The sequence below is a fragment of the Rhinolophus sinicus genome, linkage group LG11 (assembly GCF_036562045.2).
Source record: "Rhinolophus sinicus isolate RSC01 linkage group LG11, ASM3656204v1, whole genome shotgun sequence".
Classification (NCBI taxonomy): domain Eukaryota; kingdom Metazoa; phylum Chordata; class Mammalia; order Chiroptera; family Rhinolophidae; genus Rhinolophus; species Rhinolophus sinicus.
In genome coordinates this window covers 7600779-7616919 of record NC_133760.1, presented here as the reverse complement: position 1 = coordinate 7616919, position 16141 = coordinate 7600779, and the positions used below count along the sequence as shown (strand labels likewise).

The window sequence follows — 16141 nt, the reverse complement described above, 5'->3', positions numbered from 1 at the left end:
TCCATAGTGTCTTGGTGCTTTCTCCTCTTTTCGCTGTTCCTGAACGAACAACAAGTATGTTAAAAACTTTTCTAGCCCTTATAATAGTGTCTGATAGTTTTGTATATTTAATATTTTTATTTTCAACTAAGCAACGATTTTCAACTAAGAAAACCCATTGTAACAATTACCTTGAACTAATGAATTTATATTACAATACGTATTACTGAATTTTACTGCTTCCTCAATTACTCGTGTGCTATTAATCAGAAGTAGTTCAGTATTTTAACAACCGGCACATCCATCCTAGTTCATACTGACTAAATTTTAGGCTTACGTGAAAAACACCTGGTTAAGAATTATCTCACCCCAGAACCTAGCTCTCTCTTCATGCAAACACCAAGTCCTTTTTGTAAGGTTTTAATAGGCTCTGAATTGTCCAGGAAGTGCAACTACCAAGTAAAATGAGGGAGGCCTGTGTTGTGTTTTGTTTAAAACTTGGCCAAGGATTGTCAACAGGTTCAGAAAATCACGTTCCACAAGGCTTTTGGTAATGAGACACCGACATCACGTGTACCCAGCCATGTTGGCAGCTGCCTACCTGCGTGCATTACAGGTGTGAGCATCTGGCTACCTCCTTGGGTTCCAGGGAGATTGCTTCACGCATTCACATATTAAGATGCATATTATAAATTACTATCCTTTTATTTATTTTTATTACCATTAAGGCAACATAGAGATTGTTTTTAAAATCATGCACAGGTGGGTTATATTTATCTGTGAACTTTATTTCATGAGAGCCAAGAAGTCTTCCCCAGAAGTGACACTCCAGCCAGCACATGCACATGGTGGTTTAAACACAGAAACATTAAATTATGGATTATTAATCCATTGGCAAATGGTCACTGCCTTGAGTCCCCTACTGTTACCCTCCTGGCTCTCCCTGGGGACCCCCTGACCCAGCAGCCAATGGGTTAACACTGGGCTGTGGGAGGTAAGAGGGGCGGGCGTCCTTGTCCCAGATGGGCCAATGCATTTACCAAGCAAATACTTTGTGTATTACCTCAGGACAATACAAAATACTTGTTATGAAAAGTAGATGGCATGTAAAGACCTGTGTCCAAATGCAGCTTTATGCACAATCACCCCAAGCTGGAAACCACCCAATGTCCATTAACAGGTGAGGTCAACAAATTGTGTACATGCAGACAATGGAATGCTCCTCAGTGATTAAAGAAAAAAGAAATGAACCACTAATCCCGTGCAAAAATATGACTAAATCTCAACAGCTTCATGCTAAGTAAAGGAAGCCAGACGCAAACTCACATGCTACGATTCTAATGTGAAATTCTAACCCTTAGTGACCCAAAGCAGATAGGTGCCTGCCTGGGCCTGCGGGTGGAGGGAGGGAAAAACTGCAGAGGAGCAAGGAAATTTGGGGGTGGTGAGGATATGCTGTATTTTGGTGGTGGTTTCTCACAAGTGTATGCATCTGTCAAAACTCATCCAACTGTCCAATGGACGTAGTTTATTATATGTAAATTATACCTCAATAAGGTTGATCCCCCAAAAAAAGATGTGGAAGAGCGTCTTAACAGGCCTAGAAACATTGACCTATCACTTGGAGAGACAAGGCTCAGTCATTACCCTGCCTGCCTGCCGCGCATACTGCCACTGTGAGCCTGGAACCCAGGCCCAAGCCCAATCCAGGACCAGCTTAAGCCCTCCCTCCTAAGCCAAGCTCTTTGAAAGGAGCAAAAGAGCTGTCGCAATGAGAGGGTGGGGCAATGGAGGAAGGGAGAGGGAGGTGGGAGTGTGGCCCAGGGAGTGGCTGTCCAGGTGCTTTTTTTTCTGCTCTTATGTAACCTTCACCAGAGGCCTTTGGGTGAGGCATAACAGCCATTGTCATCAGAGGGTAAGACTCAGCAGTGTTTGCCCAAAGTCACATAGCTGGCAGGTAGCAGAAGCTGGACCTGAACTAGGATAACAGCCTCTGGCAGTCAGGCAGATCTGTAGCTGGAGCCCAATTCACTCATTTTGCAAAGATTTATTGAGTACCTACTATGTGCCAGGTCCTATGCTGTGCTCTGGGCATACAGCAGTTACAGGACTAAGGCTGCTCCCTCATGGAGTGCACATCTTAATGGGGACCAGGTCTGGGAGCCCCCTAAGTCTCTGTCCACACCGAGGAGGCTTGAGATGGTTCGTCTTCCTATACGACTTAGATTAGACGAATTGGTGGCCTGTGCTCAGCAAATTTTAAAAACTGGAACAAAAATATGGGTAAGTACCGTTTGGTGGAATTTGGCCCAGTTACCTATTCTTTGTATGTGCACATGTTGTATATATTATATTCAATATATTACATATGTAGGCATGTACTGCTTTAAACAGGCATCCCTCATAATCTAAATCTAATCCATCCTCAAAAAGGATTACATAGAAAATTTGAGGATAAACGATTTTAAGCAGCGGGAGGGGAGGGGAATAATGCACTCCCAGCTCCATCCAAAAACCCCAACCGATTTCCCAACATCATTAAAACACTCTTAAATACTTCTATAACAACCCACCAAGGGTTTCGGCATAATAGAAAGCATTGAAAACACCAATTACTTAACTATTCGACACTTAATGAACTCTAGTGGCTATGTTTGTATGCAATATGCAATTTTGCACAGAATCAGATGAACTATATTTCTACACTGCAATAGTCATGAGATGTAACTAAACAGAAAAAAGATGCTAAAGATAATCAAAATACCACTACTGCACCCCGATTGGTAGTACCTCCAGGCACCTGGCAGAAGTCTACACAGGGACCTAGGAATATTATATGGGTAATGTGTAACATACTTCAACAGCACACAGGACGGGGTCGCTAGAATGGGTGAGCTGCAGCCAATGTCGTCCACATTCTGGACTCAGAGGGCTTAAAATAGTTGCACAAGGCCAGCCTGGTGGCTCAGGTGGTTGGTTGGAGTACCGTGCTCCTAACACCAGTGTCGCAGGTTCAATTCCCACATGGGCCTGTGAGCTGCGCCCTCTACAGCTAAGATTGTGAACAGCAGCTCTCCCTAGAGCTGGGCTGCCTCAGTAGAGCACAAGGCTCATAATACTAGCATGGGCCAGGGAGCTGTGTCCTACACAACTAGACAGAGAAATACCGGCTTGAAGGGGAGGGTGGTTGGGGCGGAGGGGGGCAGCAGAGGAAGAAGGGGGGGGAAGTTGCACAGCTGGTTTTTAATCCAAATGGTGAATTTTGGATGAAAAGAAAAAAACAGCAAATCATTATTGGGACTATTTGCAGAGTGTGGGTTCAGATATTGAGGGAGACCTACAACATTCCTATGTAGGTGGTTACAGTGGAAAGTGAATTTCTTACGAGTTGTACAAAATTGACTAGAATATACATGGGGTAAAATGCACACATCTTAAGTGTACAGGTTAACTTTTCCAAATGTTGACATCTGTGTAAGCGTCACCCAAATCAAGACAGGACATTTGCTGTATCATAGAAGCTTCCCTCATGCCTTCTCCCAGGCAATAAGCATTCTCATAGGTCACTACTCCAATTTCTCTCACCAGACACCAGTTTAGACTGTTCTAGGCCTTCACATAAATGAAACTATATATAATATATACTGTTTCTGGTTTCTTTCACTCAAAATATTATCTGTGAGACGCATCTGAGTTGAGTACAGTTGACCCTTGAACAACACAGGGGTTGGGATACCAACCCCGCCCCCAGTCAAATATCCGTGTTTAACTTTTGACTCCCCAAAAGCTTAAGTTGTCCATTAGTATCCACGGGGACTGGTTCCAGGACCCTGTGGATACAAAAATCCATGGATGCTCAAGTCCTCTATATAAAATAGCACAGATCAATGCATAGTCAGCCTTCCACGTCCAGACTCCCAACCAGATTGAAAACAGTACAGGTATTTATAAAAAAAAAATCAAAAAAAAAATCCGTGTACAAGTGGACCTGCGCAGTTCAACGAGTTGTTCAAGGCTCAGCTGCATATCAATACTTGTTTTTTGCCAAATAGCCTTCCAACATATGATGATTGTACCAGTTTATCCAAGGGATTCTTTTCCAAATTTGAGCAATTATGAAAACAGCGGCTATAAAAATTTGTGTACCAGTTTTTTGTGTGAAAAGAAGTTTTCATTTCTCTTGGCTAAATACGTTTGAGTGGGACTCCTGAGCTCTATGATAAATGTATATTTTAACTTGATAAGAAACTGCTCCAGCCATTTTCCAAAGTGACTGGACCATTTTGCATTGCCACCAGCAATGCGCCGGCTCTGTCTAGTTGTTCCTCATCCTGTCAGCACGTGGTGTTTCATGCATTCCAGTAGGTGTGTGTAGTGGCATCTTGTGGCGGTTGCCAATGGGGTTGATAAACAGACATTTTATTTCAATGATATCCAATGAATCCTGTTTGTTTTTTATTTCTGGGTTGCTGGTGCTTTTAGTCAAATTCTTAAAAACATCTGATTAGATATACTTCATAATTTTATTGCTAAAAAATGTTCTTGGTCTCCTCCCACCAAGTTCCTGGCAGTATTTCTATTATTGTGGAGTGAACAGAGGGTCCGGGACGGGGGGGACAAACTGTACAAAGTCATAGCATGCATGCACATGTGTACACATGTGTATACACACATACATACACACACACACACACACACACACACACAGCTAAAGCCACCAAAATAACCAGCAACATGTTGGAACATCCCTACTCTCAAAGAGGACAGAATTCCATGTGGTGACCTGTGCCCTGAGACGGGAGGCCAGGCAGTCTCCCAAGATACGGCGTGGAGGACGCTATTACTCCATCTTGCTATTTCCCTAGCCTTGGATGGAGGCAGGAGTTGAGGACTGGGGAGATTTGGGGAGACACACTCATACACATACACATATACCCCAGCAGGGAGGCCTCCCAGATCTGGTGTCAGGGAGGGAGGCTGGGGCCCCTGGCTCCCGTAAGTGTGTGGGCCCCTCGAGCCCCAGTGTGTCCGTTTATCCATCCCTCATGATCCCAATGTCCAGAGTGCCACCATTAAGGCAGGGAAGGTCCCTACAAGGGTTCACATGACCGATTCCTTCTCGCAGGTGTCAGCATCCCCACCAGGCCCCGGATAGTGTTTGAGGAGGGGATTCCCTTCCTCAGTGGCGCTGGGCAGTGGAGCCAGGGGTGTCTCGCTCTTCATCTGGATCAACTCAGGCACTGAGCTCTGAGACTCTGTCCGATCCACGTAATGCTGGAGGAGTCCAGCCCCAAAAGCATCACCTTCCACATTGAGGATGGTACAAGACCGGTCCCTGAAGGGGGAGGAGCGATGGGGAAGTGAGTGAGAGGAGAGGGGTCAAGACCCAACCCTCCCTCCTCTCCCCCTACAATCATGAAGTCCCCATCACACCCTCCTACACAGAACCCTTTTCTACTCCTAGACCCACAATCAGCCCTCCATCCTCCCAGGATCCCTAATATCCCTTCCTTCTAGAAACTCGAAAATCTCTTCACCTAGAACCCCAGTACTCACCTACTTCCCTTCTTTCCCCCTGAAAACCCAGTGTCCCATCATACTCTGCCAGAGAACCCCAAAGATCTCCTCCTCAATCCTCCCTGGACCCCAATGATCCTTCTCCCAACAAAACACAATATTTGTTGCTTCTAGAACCTCAGAAAGTCCCCCTCCCTTTTCTTGAGGCCCCAGAAGACCCATGCACCCCTCCTCTTCCCCCTGAGATACAAGCTTTTCTCCTCCCTAGAATCCTAAGGATCTATTTCTTTCCTCTTTATACTGTGTGTTTTAGAAAATTGAGCTATAATTCACATACCATAATTCACCCTTTAAAAGTGTACAACCCAGTGGTTTTTAGTAGAGTTGTAAAACCATCACCACTATTTAATTCCAGAATATTTTCATCACTCCATAAAGAAACCTCCACCTCCATTAAGCAGTTATCCCCCATTTCCTCCCAGCCCTATGCAACCACTAATCTACTTTCTGTCTACAGATTTGCCTACTCTGGACATTTCATAGCCATGAAACCATAGACTATGTGGTCCCTTGTGTCTGGTTTCTCTCAGCACAATTTTTTCAAGGGTCATTCATGTATTAGTATGTATGTATGTATCAATGCTTCATTCCATTTTATTGCTGAATAATATTCCATTGTATGTATATGTGACATTTTGTTTATCCATTCATCAATTGATGGACATTTGGTTTGTTTCTGCCTGTTCACTATTATGAATAGTGATTAATAGAATAATATACTATGAACATTTTTGTACAAGTTTTCATGGACCTGTATTCAATTCTCTTGAGTGTATACCTAGGAGTGGTATTTACTAAGACACACGGTAACTATAACTTTTAAAACCAAACTGCTTTCCAATCTTTTATGCTCTTAATAGTTTCATCGTGATAGCTAACAATTATGTATGTAGCATTTACTACTTACTAGGGGTTCTTATAAGGGCATATATTAAGTCATCTAATCTTAAGGAGAGACTATTTTCTCCATTTTACAGATGAAGAAACCAAGACTCAGGGAGATTAAGTACTTGCCCAAAGTCATAATAGCTAGCAATGGTGGCACTGGGATTTGAACACAAGAAGCCTGGCCTAAGAGTCCATTCTATAACCCCTTAGGCACACAACCTTTCTGGGATTCTTTTAAGAAGCCCCAAAATCCCTTCCTCCCCTCTGATTGGAAGTCTCAAGGTCCCACCCCCTTTCCTCTAGAACTTCTTCCTTCCTCTCCTCTTCTGCCCTCTTGCTCATCCCCTTTCCCAGAGGCACCCCTGAGCCCCCCTGAAACCCCAAACTGACACTCACACAAGCCAGTCCACAGCCAGGATCAAGGAGATGTCGTGAACCGGCAGGCTGACCGCCTCGAGGATGATAGCCAGCGTGAGGACACCTCCGGCGGGGATGCCCGCAGCGCCGACGCTGGATGCTGTGGCGGTGACCCTGAAAGACGGAGGGTCAGGGAGGGGCCTGGTAGGTGGGAGAAACTGCTACAAGAGGTATGCTCCCCCCAGCCTATGTCCATTCTCAGGTAAGGTGTCAGGTGGGTGGGGGGCTGGGGGGATCCTAGCCGCAGCCACCACGCACTCACAGGATGGTGATGATCTTCACGAAATCCAAGGGTCGCTGATTGAGCTGTGCAATGAATACTGCGGCCACACACTGGAAGAGTGCGGCACCATCCATGTTGACAGTGGCACCAATGGGCAGGATAAAGCGGCTGATTTGCTTGGAGACACCATTCCTCTCCTCCACGCACTTCATCATCAATGGTAAAGTAGCAGAGCTGTGAGGAACCACAGATCTGAGCTCACATGGCCAGCCAAGGCCTGGACCCACCTATTGCCCAAGCCACGCCCACGCCACTCCGTCCATCATAGGCCACGCCCACAGTCCATCCTCCCGGACCCAAGCCCCGCCCACTAGCCTAGACAGTCCCGGGGCCTCTACCCACAGCCCTTCTAGCTGTCCATTCCCTTCTCTTCCCTGAGCCAGAAGTCACTAGGGATCTCACAGAATTCAAGGATTCCAAAATATTGACGTCCTGGACCCCCTGCTACTCCTCAAAATAAACACAAAACTTCATACCTAAATTCTACAATGTCTAAGAGCTCACTGACCTACACCTCCTTCCATCTCTGCCAGTAATCGACCTCCGCTAAGAATTACTACTCTCTTGGGGGTGCCGCTGCGGGGAAGGTCCAGTTCTGAAAGCACAGGGCCAGTAGAGATGGGCGAAATACCCAGAAGAGAAGGTAGAAAGAGCTCCGAGAGGTTGGATCTAGGGTGGGGCACTAGAGTCCCCAAGTTTCAGGCCTTGGCGAGGAGGAGGGGTTCTCAGGAAGGGAGGAAGAAATCTCTAAGGCAGGCGTTTCCTACTTTTAGGAAGAGGGGAGATCCAGAAAAGTATGGCCCCTGTACCCAGATCCAATATTCCCAAACACAAAAGTTCAGGGGTCTTCAGACATCTGACGCCCCCTCCAGACCCCCTAGCCTAAAACTCCTGCTCTGGTCTGCCCCAAGGCCCCACCTGGAGGACGTCCCGAAGGCAGTGGCCAGCGCAGTCATGATGCCCCACAGGAAGCGGTAGGGGTTCTTCCGGGTGAAGAGGAAGTAGATGAGGGGCAGTACCAGGAGCCCATGGATGGCGTGACCCAGCAGGCAGCACAGGATATATTTGCCGAGACTGGCAAAGAGCATCTCCACATTCTCCATCTCCACGATTTTGCCGGCCACCAGGAACAAGATGCCCACGGGTGCATACCTAATTACCCAGGAAACAGATGGCAGTCTCTGATCACGTGCCCACCCAGGGCCAGGCACGTAGTCTTCTTCATAGTTTGACCACAGCCTCCTTGGCAGTCAAGAAACACCCACAGCAACGTGTGCAGAAGTTGGGGCACCTCCCCTGCCTTCCTCTCTCCCCTTGAAGATAGTGCAGCTGGGAGAGAAAAGAAGCCTGGGTGCTTCCATTGCCACTTGGAGCAGAGTCACCAATCAGACTTGGATTTAACACACAACGGAGAAAGAAACATCCATCATGCATGAGTCATTTACATTTTCTGGATTAATTTGTTATAACAGTTTGTATAACTTAAACCAAGACAATCTCTCAAGCCGTGGTTCAGGTCTTAATAACCACTTCCAGGTATGAAGCATTTTGTATGTGCTGAGCCCTTGAACGTGATTGAATCTTCACCCCAAGGGAGCTCCTATTGAGTCTCTTACAGCTACCATCGAATTAACAAAATCTAATAGGTCTGTAAAGCAGGGATGACAATGCTCCCACCCTCACAGGAATGTTGGGAGGATGAAATGAGATGCCATCTGAAATGAGGTGAAAGCCTTTAATAATTCATCTATAAACTTTAGCACCCTCTCCTGGAGTGAAGATTTTTGGGTTCTTATGCCTCCCAGGCAGAAGGCCTTCCTTGACTGCTTGATTGCTATGACCAGTTGTCTCCCAAACCCCTTTCCTTTTTTAGTAACAGAAAAAAGGCACCATTTCCCAGCCACCTGTGCACTTGAATTTGGCCAGAGGTCCGTGATCTGGCCAGTGGGACATGCCAAAAGTTATATAAGTACTTGATAAATATTAGCTAATATTGTTTACTGTAGGCCTGCTATAGGTCAGACACTGTCCCAGGCACTTCACAAATATTAACTCGTTTGTGTCTGATACGACCAACCCCATTTTCAAGACGGGAAACTAAGGCACAGAGGGATAAGTAACGTGCATTTGGGCACACGGCTGGGAAGTCGCCACACAGGGTTGGGAACCCAGGCCTTGTGGCTAGAGTCTGCTCTTACCCACACAGCACCCCACCTCTCCGGCAAAGTGCTTTTACCAGTCAAGGTTTACTCGATTTTTGCACAGTAGCTTCTTAGATAATGGCTGCACTGGAATCAGGGTGGGTGGGTATGTGGGATTTGTTAAAAATGTAGCAACCCTCTCCCCCGCTTCTGTTTCCTGACCTTCCAGATCCAGGGTGAGTCCTGAGAATCTGTGAGACCACGTGGAGATAAGACAGGGGAAGGAACAAGGGTGGAAGCCAGAGTCCTCTGCACAGGTTTTTTCTCATTATCTAAGGCCATTTAACCAAAGCTCATCATGGTACTAATAGTGGTAGCTGATATGAAGTGAATGCTCAGTAGGTGCCAGGCATTTAAAACACTTTCTAAGAGTTTTCTTTACGGATACCCAGTCACTTGTTCCATCTTCGTGATAACACTATAAAGCAAGCACCATTTTAGATCATTGCTCCAAAGGTGGACATTTGATTGCCTTTAAATCTCTAAAATTGAGATGCATTAGCCGGGCTGTGACCACAGCTTGTCTTTTTGTCACCTTCCAGTACATCAAGAAGGTGCCAGTGTCAGTCTTAGCTTTCATGGAATACAGCACTGTCCTCATTTTATAGATGAGGAATTGGAGGCACAGAGAAGGTAAGTCACTTGCCCAAAGTCACACAGCCAGGGAATGGTCCATGCTGGACTTGAATCCAGGCCCTCTGGCTCCAAGGAGTGGATGGAGGGTTGCCCCGTCCCACATGCCCAATTCCCTCTCCCACCACCTACCACATGATCCAGGAGACCAGCACCATGGTGGCATCGTTGAAGGAGTTGAAAAAGCGGATGAGCAGCTCTCCCTCAGGCCCCAGCTTCCGCAGGGCCACACCAAAGACGATGGCAAACACCACCAGGCCCAGGATGTTCATACCATCCACTTCATCTCCCATAGGCACCTTTTGGCAAGGAACAGATGGGGTCGGGAGGCAGTCTCTCAGTAAACCTGCACAGTCACTGAGTGCCTGTCCTGGGTGCTGGGGACACCCAGCTCCTTGGGCCCCTCCCTCCCAAGGCTCAGTTTAGGTCCAGGGAAAATAGACCTGTTGCTAGGAACCACCCAGAGTGGGCAGGGCTGGGATGGGAGAACCCAGGGGAGTGTGGGAATGGGGAGGGGGCCAGCTCAGGGGTGGGATAATTAGGTAGGGCTTCCTGGAGGAAGGGACTAAGACCTGGAGAACAGCAAGGGTAAACCAGGTAAAGAGGGGTGGTAAAAGGTTCTAGAGAGAGAGGAAACCAATGTGCAACAGCCTAGAAATAAGAGCAACCTGGGCATTCAAAGAGGAGGAAGAAATCCACTGAGGCTGGAGAGGAATGAGCTGGGCAGAATCACAAAAAGCTAGGAGAGGAGCTGGGCCGGGGTCCGACCTTGCAGTGTCCCATGGACTGTGGCAAGGAGCCTGGGCTTTCTTCCAAGAGCAGTAGGGAGCATGACAGGACTTTGGGCAGGGGAGAGGCAGTCAAGCTTGTGCTTTGGAGGTGGATGGGAGGGGGTGGGCCTAGGGGCAGATCAGAGAGGCCAGGGCAAGATGGAGTGGGGGGGAAAAAAGTAGCCTGGACCAAAGCAGGGCATTAGGGAGGGAGAAGAGATTCCAGGAAAGGCAGAAAAGACAGCAGTTGGGGAGGGGCTGTACAGAGTTTAAAAGATTGTGCAACAAATGTTAGAAGACTGGGGGTAGACAAAGGCTAGAGTGGGAACAAAATGGAAAAACCACAACCATGGGCCAAAGGGTAGGGTCCCCCTGCTCTTACCTTCACCTGGGTTCCGTTGAACTGTCCTATCTTATAGAAGGTGGTGTACTGCAAAGGGGGTTGGGAAGAGTCAGTGTCAATTGTCATTAAGATTCCCGTACTCCATACTGGCACCTACAGCACTCAAAGCCTGCCATAAGCATCCCTACCCCACTGAGGTAGGACTAGTCCTGCCTCTGTATTCCAGAGGTGGAAACTGAGGTTCAGTGACTTGCCCAGGATCACTCAGCTAGAATTAGAACCCAGAGGGGGGTCGGAACCCATATTCTCATTTCTTGATGAAGGGCATGGATGGGTTGCAGAGGTCACCCAAGAATCCTGCAATATTGCCTGTAAATATGTGGGCAGGTGGGTTTTTTCCAGGCTCTGCCCCAAATCAGGGGCCAAGGGGCTGAGACTGGTTGTCTCCCTCCCTGCCCACCCCCCACCCCTCGGGACATCCCCAAGGACTCACTGAGCGGAAGGCTGCAGACACCAGGTTGGAGGGGAAGATATTTCTGCAGAGACAGACATGGGGAGGGCAGGGGGTTATTAGATAGTACAGAAGGTCAGGGGGTGTCTGGGTTGGGATCGGGGGAACCTTATAGGTCCTATTTACACCCAAATAGGGCCCCCGCCCATGCCGCAGCCAGGTTGTCAGGCAGAGTTGGACGGGGGCCTGTACACCTTTCTAGGGTGTGGGGAATCTGAGCTGGTCTCCTAGGGCCCCAGTAGGCTGGCCTAGCAGAGGGATTGTGGGATTGTGGTTAGAGGTAAGGAATGCTGGCTTCCCCTGGGACAGGCTGGGGCAGGGTCACGCGGGGCCTCAGCTCCACCCTACGCAGCCAACTTCACACTCGGGACATCTTGCATCAGCCACTTCCTCCTAGAGGGCTGGAAAGGTCTGGCCCTGGGGGCTGGCTTGTGCGTCTGAAGATCTGGGTGTGTTGGGAAGAGGTAGGGAGAAAGGGTGACAAGGGTGGGTCATAAATGTGCATGTGTTTACGTGGCCACTTTGGTGACCGTGTCCAAGGGTGACTCAGTGTGCAGCAGCCAGCATGAAACCACAATGAGCATGCGAGGGTGTCAGACGACAACCTTGTGTCTCAAGGCAAGACAAAAATAATAGCAAAGGCATACAGTAAGTGCTTTACATAAATCAGCTCATTCTATCCTCACAATAGCCCTCAGGGATGAGCACTATTATCCTATTTTACAGAAAAAGAAACTGAGGCATGGAAAGGTGAAGCAACTTGCCTGGCTAGGAAGTGCCAAAGCTGGGACTTGACTTGAACCCAGCCAGCTGGCTGCACGGTCCTAACCACTGAGCACCCTCACATCCTCCCTCTCCCCAGTGAGGTGGGTGTACAGCTGTTGTGGTTCTGTATTCAGTTTGTCAAGTGTTAGTATCTGGTTGGGTTGAGAGTTAGTGTTCAGATTATGTGGGACACTTGCTGTGTGGCCATGGAGGTGTGTATGTAAGTGTGTATGCTTGTGCCAAAAGGGTGTTAGTATCCAATGGGTGTGCATGTGTGACAGTCGGTGCAAGCCCATGTGTCAGTGTGAGATATCACAGTCATGGCTGAATGTCTGTGTGCCTGTGTCTAGCTGTGTGTCAGTTGGTTATAAAGTTATGTGGCTCTGAGATGTTTCAGCTAAGTGTCAGAGTGGCTGGCCAAGTGTGAGTTATATGTATTTTGGCATAAACAGCCTTCCAGTGGGTGTGCCTGTCTGCAGGTTGGCCTGTACCCACCCAAGCCAGCTAGGGCTGGGCCAGGACCCAACTAATCTTCCCCAGCCAAGAGGTACCCACCCACTGCAGCTTCTGCAGAGAATTTCCCATCTCAGACTGCACCGAGGCCCCAAGAAGCTGGGGGAATTCTGACTCATCACATCCCTCCACCAGTTCCAGGAAGTCCTAACCAACCTGGAAACACTGAATTACTAGGCCCCAAAGGCAAGGCCATGTGAACCCAGCAGTCTGTCCTCCTTAAAAGTAGGGCGAGCCATTCTTGGGGGTGGGCAGAGGCCAGAAGGAAAAGAACCTGCCCCTTCTAAGTGGCCCCCTTCTGGGCAGCCTGGGAGGGGGCACAGAGTGAGGAAATGGAATGGAAGTGGTGGAGGTGGCAGGACTTCCCAGGAACATACAAGGGGGAAGCCACCAGGGCCCAGCTGAACTGGTGGGGATGACAGGCGGAAAAAATATAACCTGGCTGGGTGACATGTAGTGTGGGGAGCCCTGAGACTGGGAAGGGGATCTCGTGGGGTCATTCAGATCTCCTCAGCATTCCCCACCCCCACCCCCCCACCCCCGCCAGGGCTCCTTGGAGCCCAGCTCTTTTACCCAAACCCTGGACTCAAACCTTTATCCAGAGGCCCATCCTGGGGCCTTTGGCCACCCAAAGATCCCCTTTCAAACCCTCCGGATCCCCTCCGCTCACAAGGAAAGCCTCTCTTAAGTCCCCCAAGCATTACTTGCTCATTTCTCTATAAGACTTCCTTGCTTATCACCCTTATGTGAGGTTCCCCTTATGTCACCAGGCCCCACATTTAGAAACCTCCTTCCCCAGGAGTCTGTCCTCACCCTCTGTACCCTGACCCTTGAGGGGCAGAGCTCCCCCCCACCATCCCGTCCAGTTTTCCTGAGACCATGAGGATGTCAGGCTCTGGAGGCCCCAGAGCTCCCCTCCTGTCCACGTGGCCACTCCCGCCATCCCTAACACGTGTCCCCTCCCCACGTAGCTCAAGTACCCTCCCACCCCCAACACTCCACCGGACAGGCGGTGTCTGACCTCACAAGATCCAGGAAGGAATCCAGCACCTCCTTGCTGGGGGCCTCTTTCACAGCGTCGGTGACCCCGCCTAAGGAGTTGATGTTGGCGAGGGCGGCGCCGGGCTGCAGTGCCAGAGCCAAGCCCACGCCGAGCGCGGACGCTAGCAGTGTGGTGACCAGGAAAAAGAGCAGCGCCCAGGCGCCCAGGCGGCCGAGCGCGCTGGGGTCCAGGCTGGCGGCGCCGCCGACCAGACTGCACACGACCAGCGGCAGAATAATCATCCGCAGCAGGCGCAGCAGCACCTCGCCCGGGAAGGCGAAGGCCGTTAGACGCGCGGGGCCCAGCGCTGCCGCGCCACCAGCCTGCGACAGCCCCAGCCCCAGAGCCACGCCCGCCACCACGGCCACCACCGTCAGCAGCACCAGCAGGTTGGCGCGAAGGCAGCGGCGCACCTGGTCCCGGGAACTGCAACAGCCGCCTCGTGACGCTCCTGGGTCCTCTATGGGGACCAATGCCACAGCACCGTTCTCGGTGGACTCCGCCGCCGCCGACCCTTTGGGGTTTCCCTTAGGCGGATCCGCAACCATGATGGAAGGCCCGGGGTTCCTTGTCGCCTAGAAGCTGGGAGCGCTTAGGGTTCCTTCCCAGGACGCAGATGTTCCTTAGAACTTAAAGTTGAGTAACAGAGCCTGGAGGCTAGAACTTTGAGGGTTCCCTGGAGTGTTGAGTTCACCGCGCCTAAATTCCTTGCCTCTTGGAAGCTGGAGTGTCGGAGATCCCTAGGCTGGGCGCTGGGGCTCCTCTGCTTCTCCAGGTTGTGTCCAGCGCCCAAAAGCTGGGAGTCGGGAGCGCCTGGGTTTCTTGGCCCTGGAGGTGGGAATACAGGAGTCTCTCAAGCTGGGACCTGGCGTTCTTGGCTCCAGAAGGCTGACGGCGCCCCCGTGGCCAAGGTCTTCAAGAGGCGAGATCCCGGTGGCGCAGATCCGGGATGCCTGGATCCGGGAGGCGGGGACCCGGGGTGCCTGGGTCCTGAAAACGGAGAACTCGGGAGCCTGAGTCTGGTGGCCAGGAGACAGAGCTCCAGGAAGAGGGGAACCAGGCTCTTGGGTTCGGGAGGGGAGGTCTCTGGATGCGGAAGGCCGTGGTCCAGGACCCAGGAAGGTAGCCGCTGTTACTCAGAAGTACCCTCAGAAGAGCGCCGCGTGGCTCTAAGCCCGCTGGGCGGAAACGGCCAAGATTAAGGACGGGAGCGAGGCTTGAGAAGGCGGGGACCGATGTAAGGGTGCTGATTGGCTGCAGCACGTTCAGAGCCCCGCCTTGAGAGCGAGGGAAAGAGTGAGGCGGTAATTGGGCCAAGTCCCCATAGAAGGCAGAATAACCAAGGCCATATCCTGGGGGGGGGAGGGTTACGTGGGGACCCCCCCCGAAGGTGGCGGGGCGTTGAAAAGATTCATTTTCCGGCTAAACGAATTGGGGTGTGGGTTGGGGCAGTTACGCCACAACGGTTACCTGACGCGCGCTAGGGTCTCTAGAAAGTGCAACCGGTCCGCTCATTTTCAAATCACCTCCGCCTGGAACTCTCTTCCGCCCTAAATTCTATCTTTTATCCCCCCTTGAAAATGCACATCCCCCACATGATTGGTGTAAGAGATGCAGTTATTTGTTAAATGAGATGGAGTTATTTGTTTAATAATGTGAGTAATTTTTAAAATAAATGTTCCCAGTTCAGAACTCAACTCTTACCAATTAATGGCAGTTACTATATATTAGGATTGTAATCCACTTCCCCCTAGGTACACCATTTGCAATTCATCCATTAAAAATTATAATTCAATTTAATGACTGTGCTAATGATTTTACAAATGTCTTCACCAAATATTCCCCCCATATTTTATTATGAAAATCTTCAAACAAACAAAAGGTTTAAAGGATTTTTACAGCAAACACCCATATACCCACCACCTAGAGTCCACAATTATTTCACCATATTTCTGTATTTCTTTCTATCCATTTATCTCTCTATCCATCCTTCCGTTCACCTTTTTTTGATGCATGACAAAGTAAATTGCAGATATACAAGCAGAGCACTTTCCCTCGAAACACTTCAATGTTCATTTATGAATCAGAGTTCAATATTTGCAGGCAGTCTTTTTTTGTCTTTTTAGGTAAAATTTACATACAAGCAAATGCACAAATCTTAAGTGATATTTGCTGATTTTTGACAAATGCATATACCTGATTTCCTTGGAACTTTCATA

General features: G+C 49.3%; 1 protein-coding gene across 2 annotated transcripts; it reads right to left on the bottom strand.

Moving 5' to 3' along the window:
• Positions 1 to 4412: 4412 nt before the first annotated feature.
• Positions 4413 to 15711, bottom strand: SLC1A5 (solute carrier family 1 member 5). 2 transcript variants are annotated; one of them, XM_019752652.2, is made up of 8 exons: positions 13902 to 15711; positions 11585 to 11627; positions 11131 to 11178; positions 10111 to 10277; positions 8063 to 8296; positions 7124 to 7318; positions 6841 to 6975; positions 4413 to 5314 (listed from the first exon to the last, which is right to left on the bottom strand). In XM_019752652.2, the coding sequence occupies exons 1-8, from the start codon at positions 14468 to 14470 to the stop codon at positions 5080 to 5082; spliced, it is 1626 nt and encodes a 541-aa protein (XP_019608211.2). In that variant the 5' UTR covers positions 14471 to 15711; the 3' UTR covers positions 4413 to 5079. The 2 variants fall into 2 exon arrangements, with proteins under 2 accessions (XP_019608211.2, XP_074172318.1); XM_074316217.1 differs by lacking the exon at positions 11585 to 11627 and having other exon boundaries at positions 13902 to 14450.
• Positions 15712 to 16141: the final 430 nt, after the last annotated feature.

What these genes read in the sequence shown, in the direction of transcription:
- SLC1A5 (XM_019752652.2), bottom strand. Translation starts at nt 14,470, where the DNA reads ATGGTTGCGGATCCGCCTAAGGGAAACCCCAAAGGGTCGGCGGCGGCG. An exon ending in CTGGTCTCCTGGATCATGTG is followed by an intron (nt 8,297 to 10,110) that starts GTAGGTGGTGGG and finishes CTGGGTAATTAG; the next exon opens with GTATGCACCCGTGGGCATCT. An exon ending in CTGGCTGTGGACTGGCTTGT is followed by an intron (nt 5,315 to 6,840) that starts GTGAGTGTCAGT and finishes CTCCCCCTTCAG; the next exon opens with GGACCGGTCTTGTACCATCC.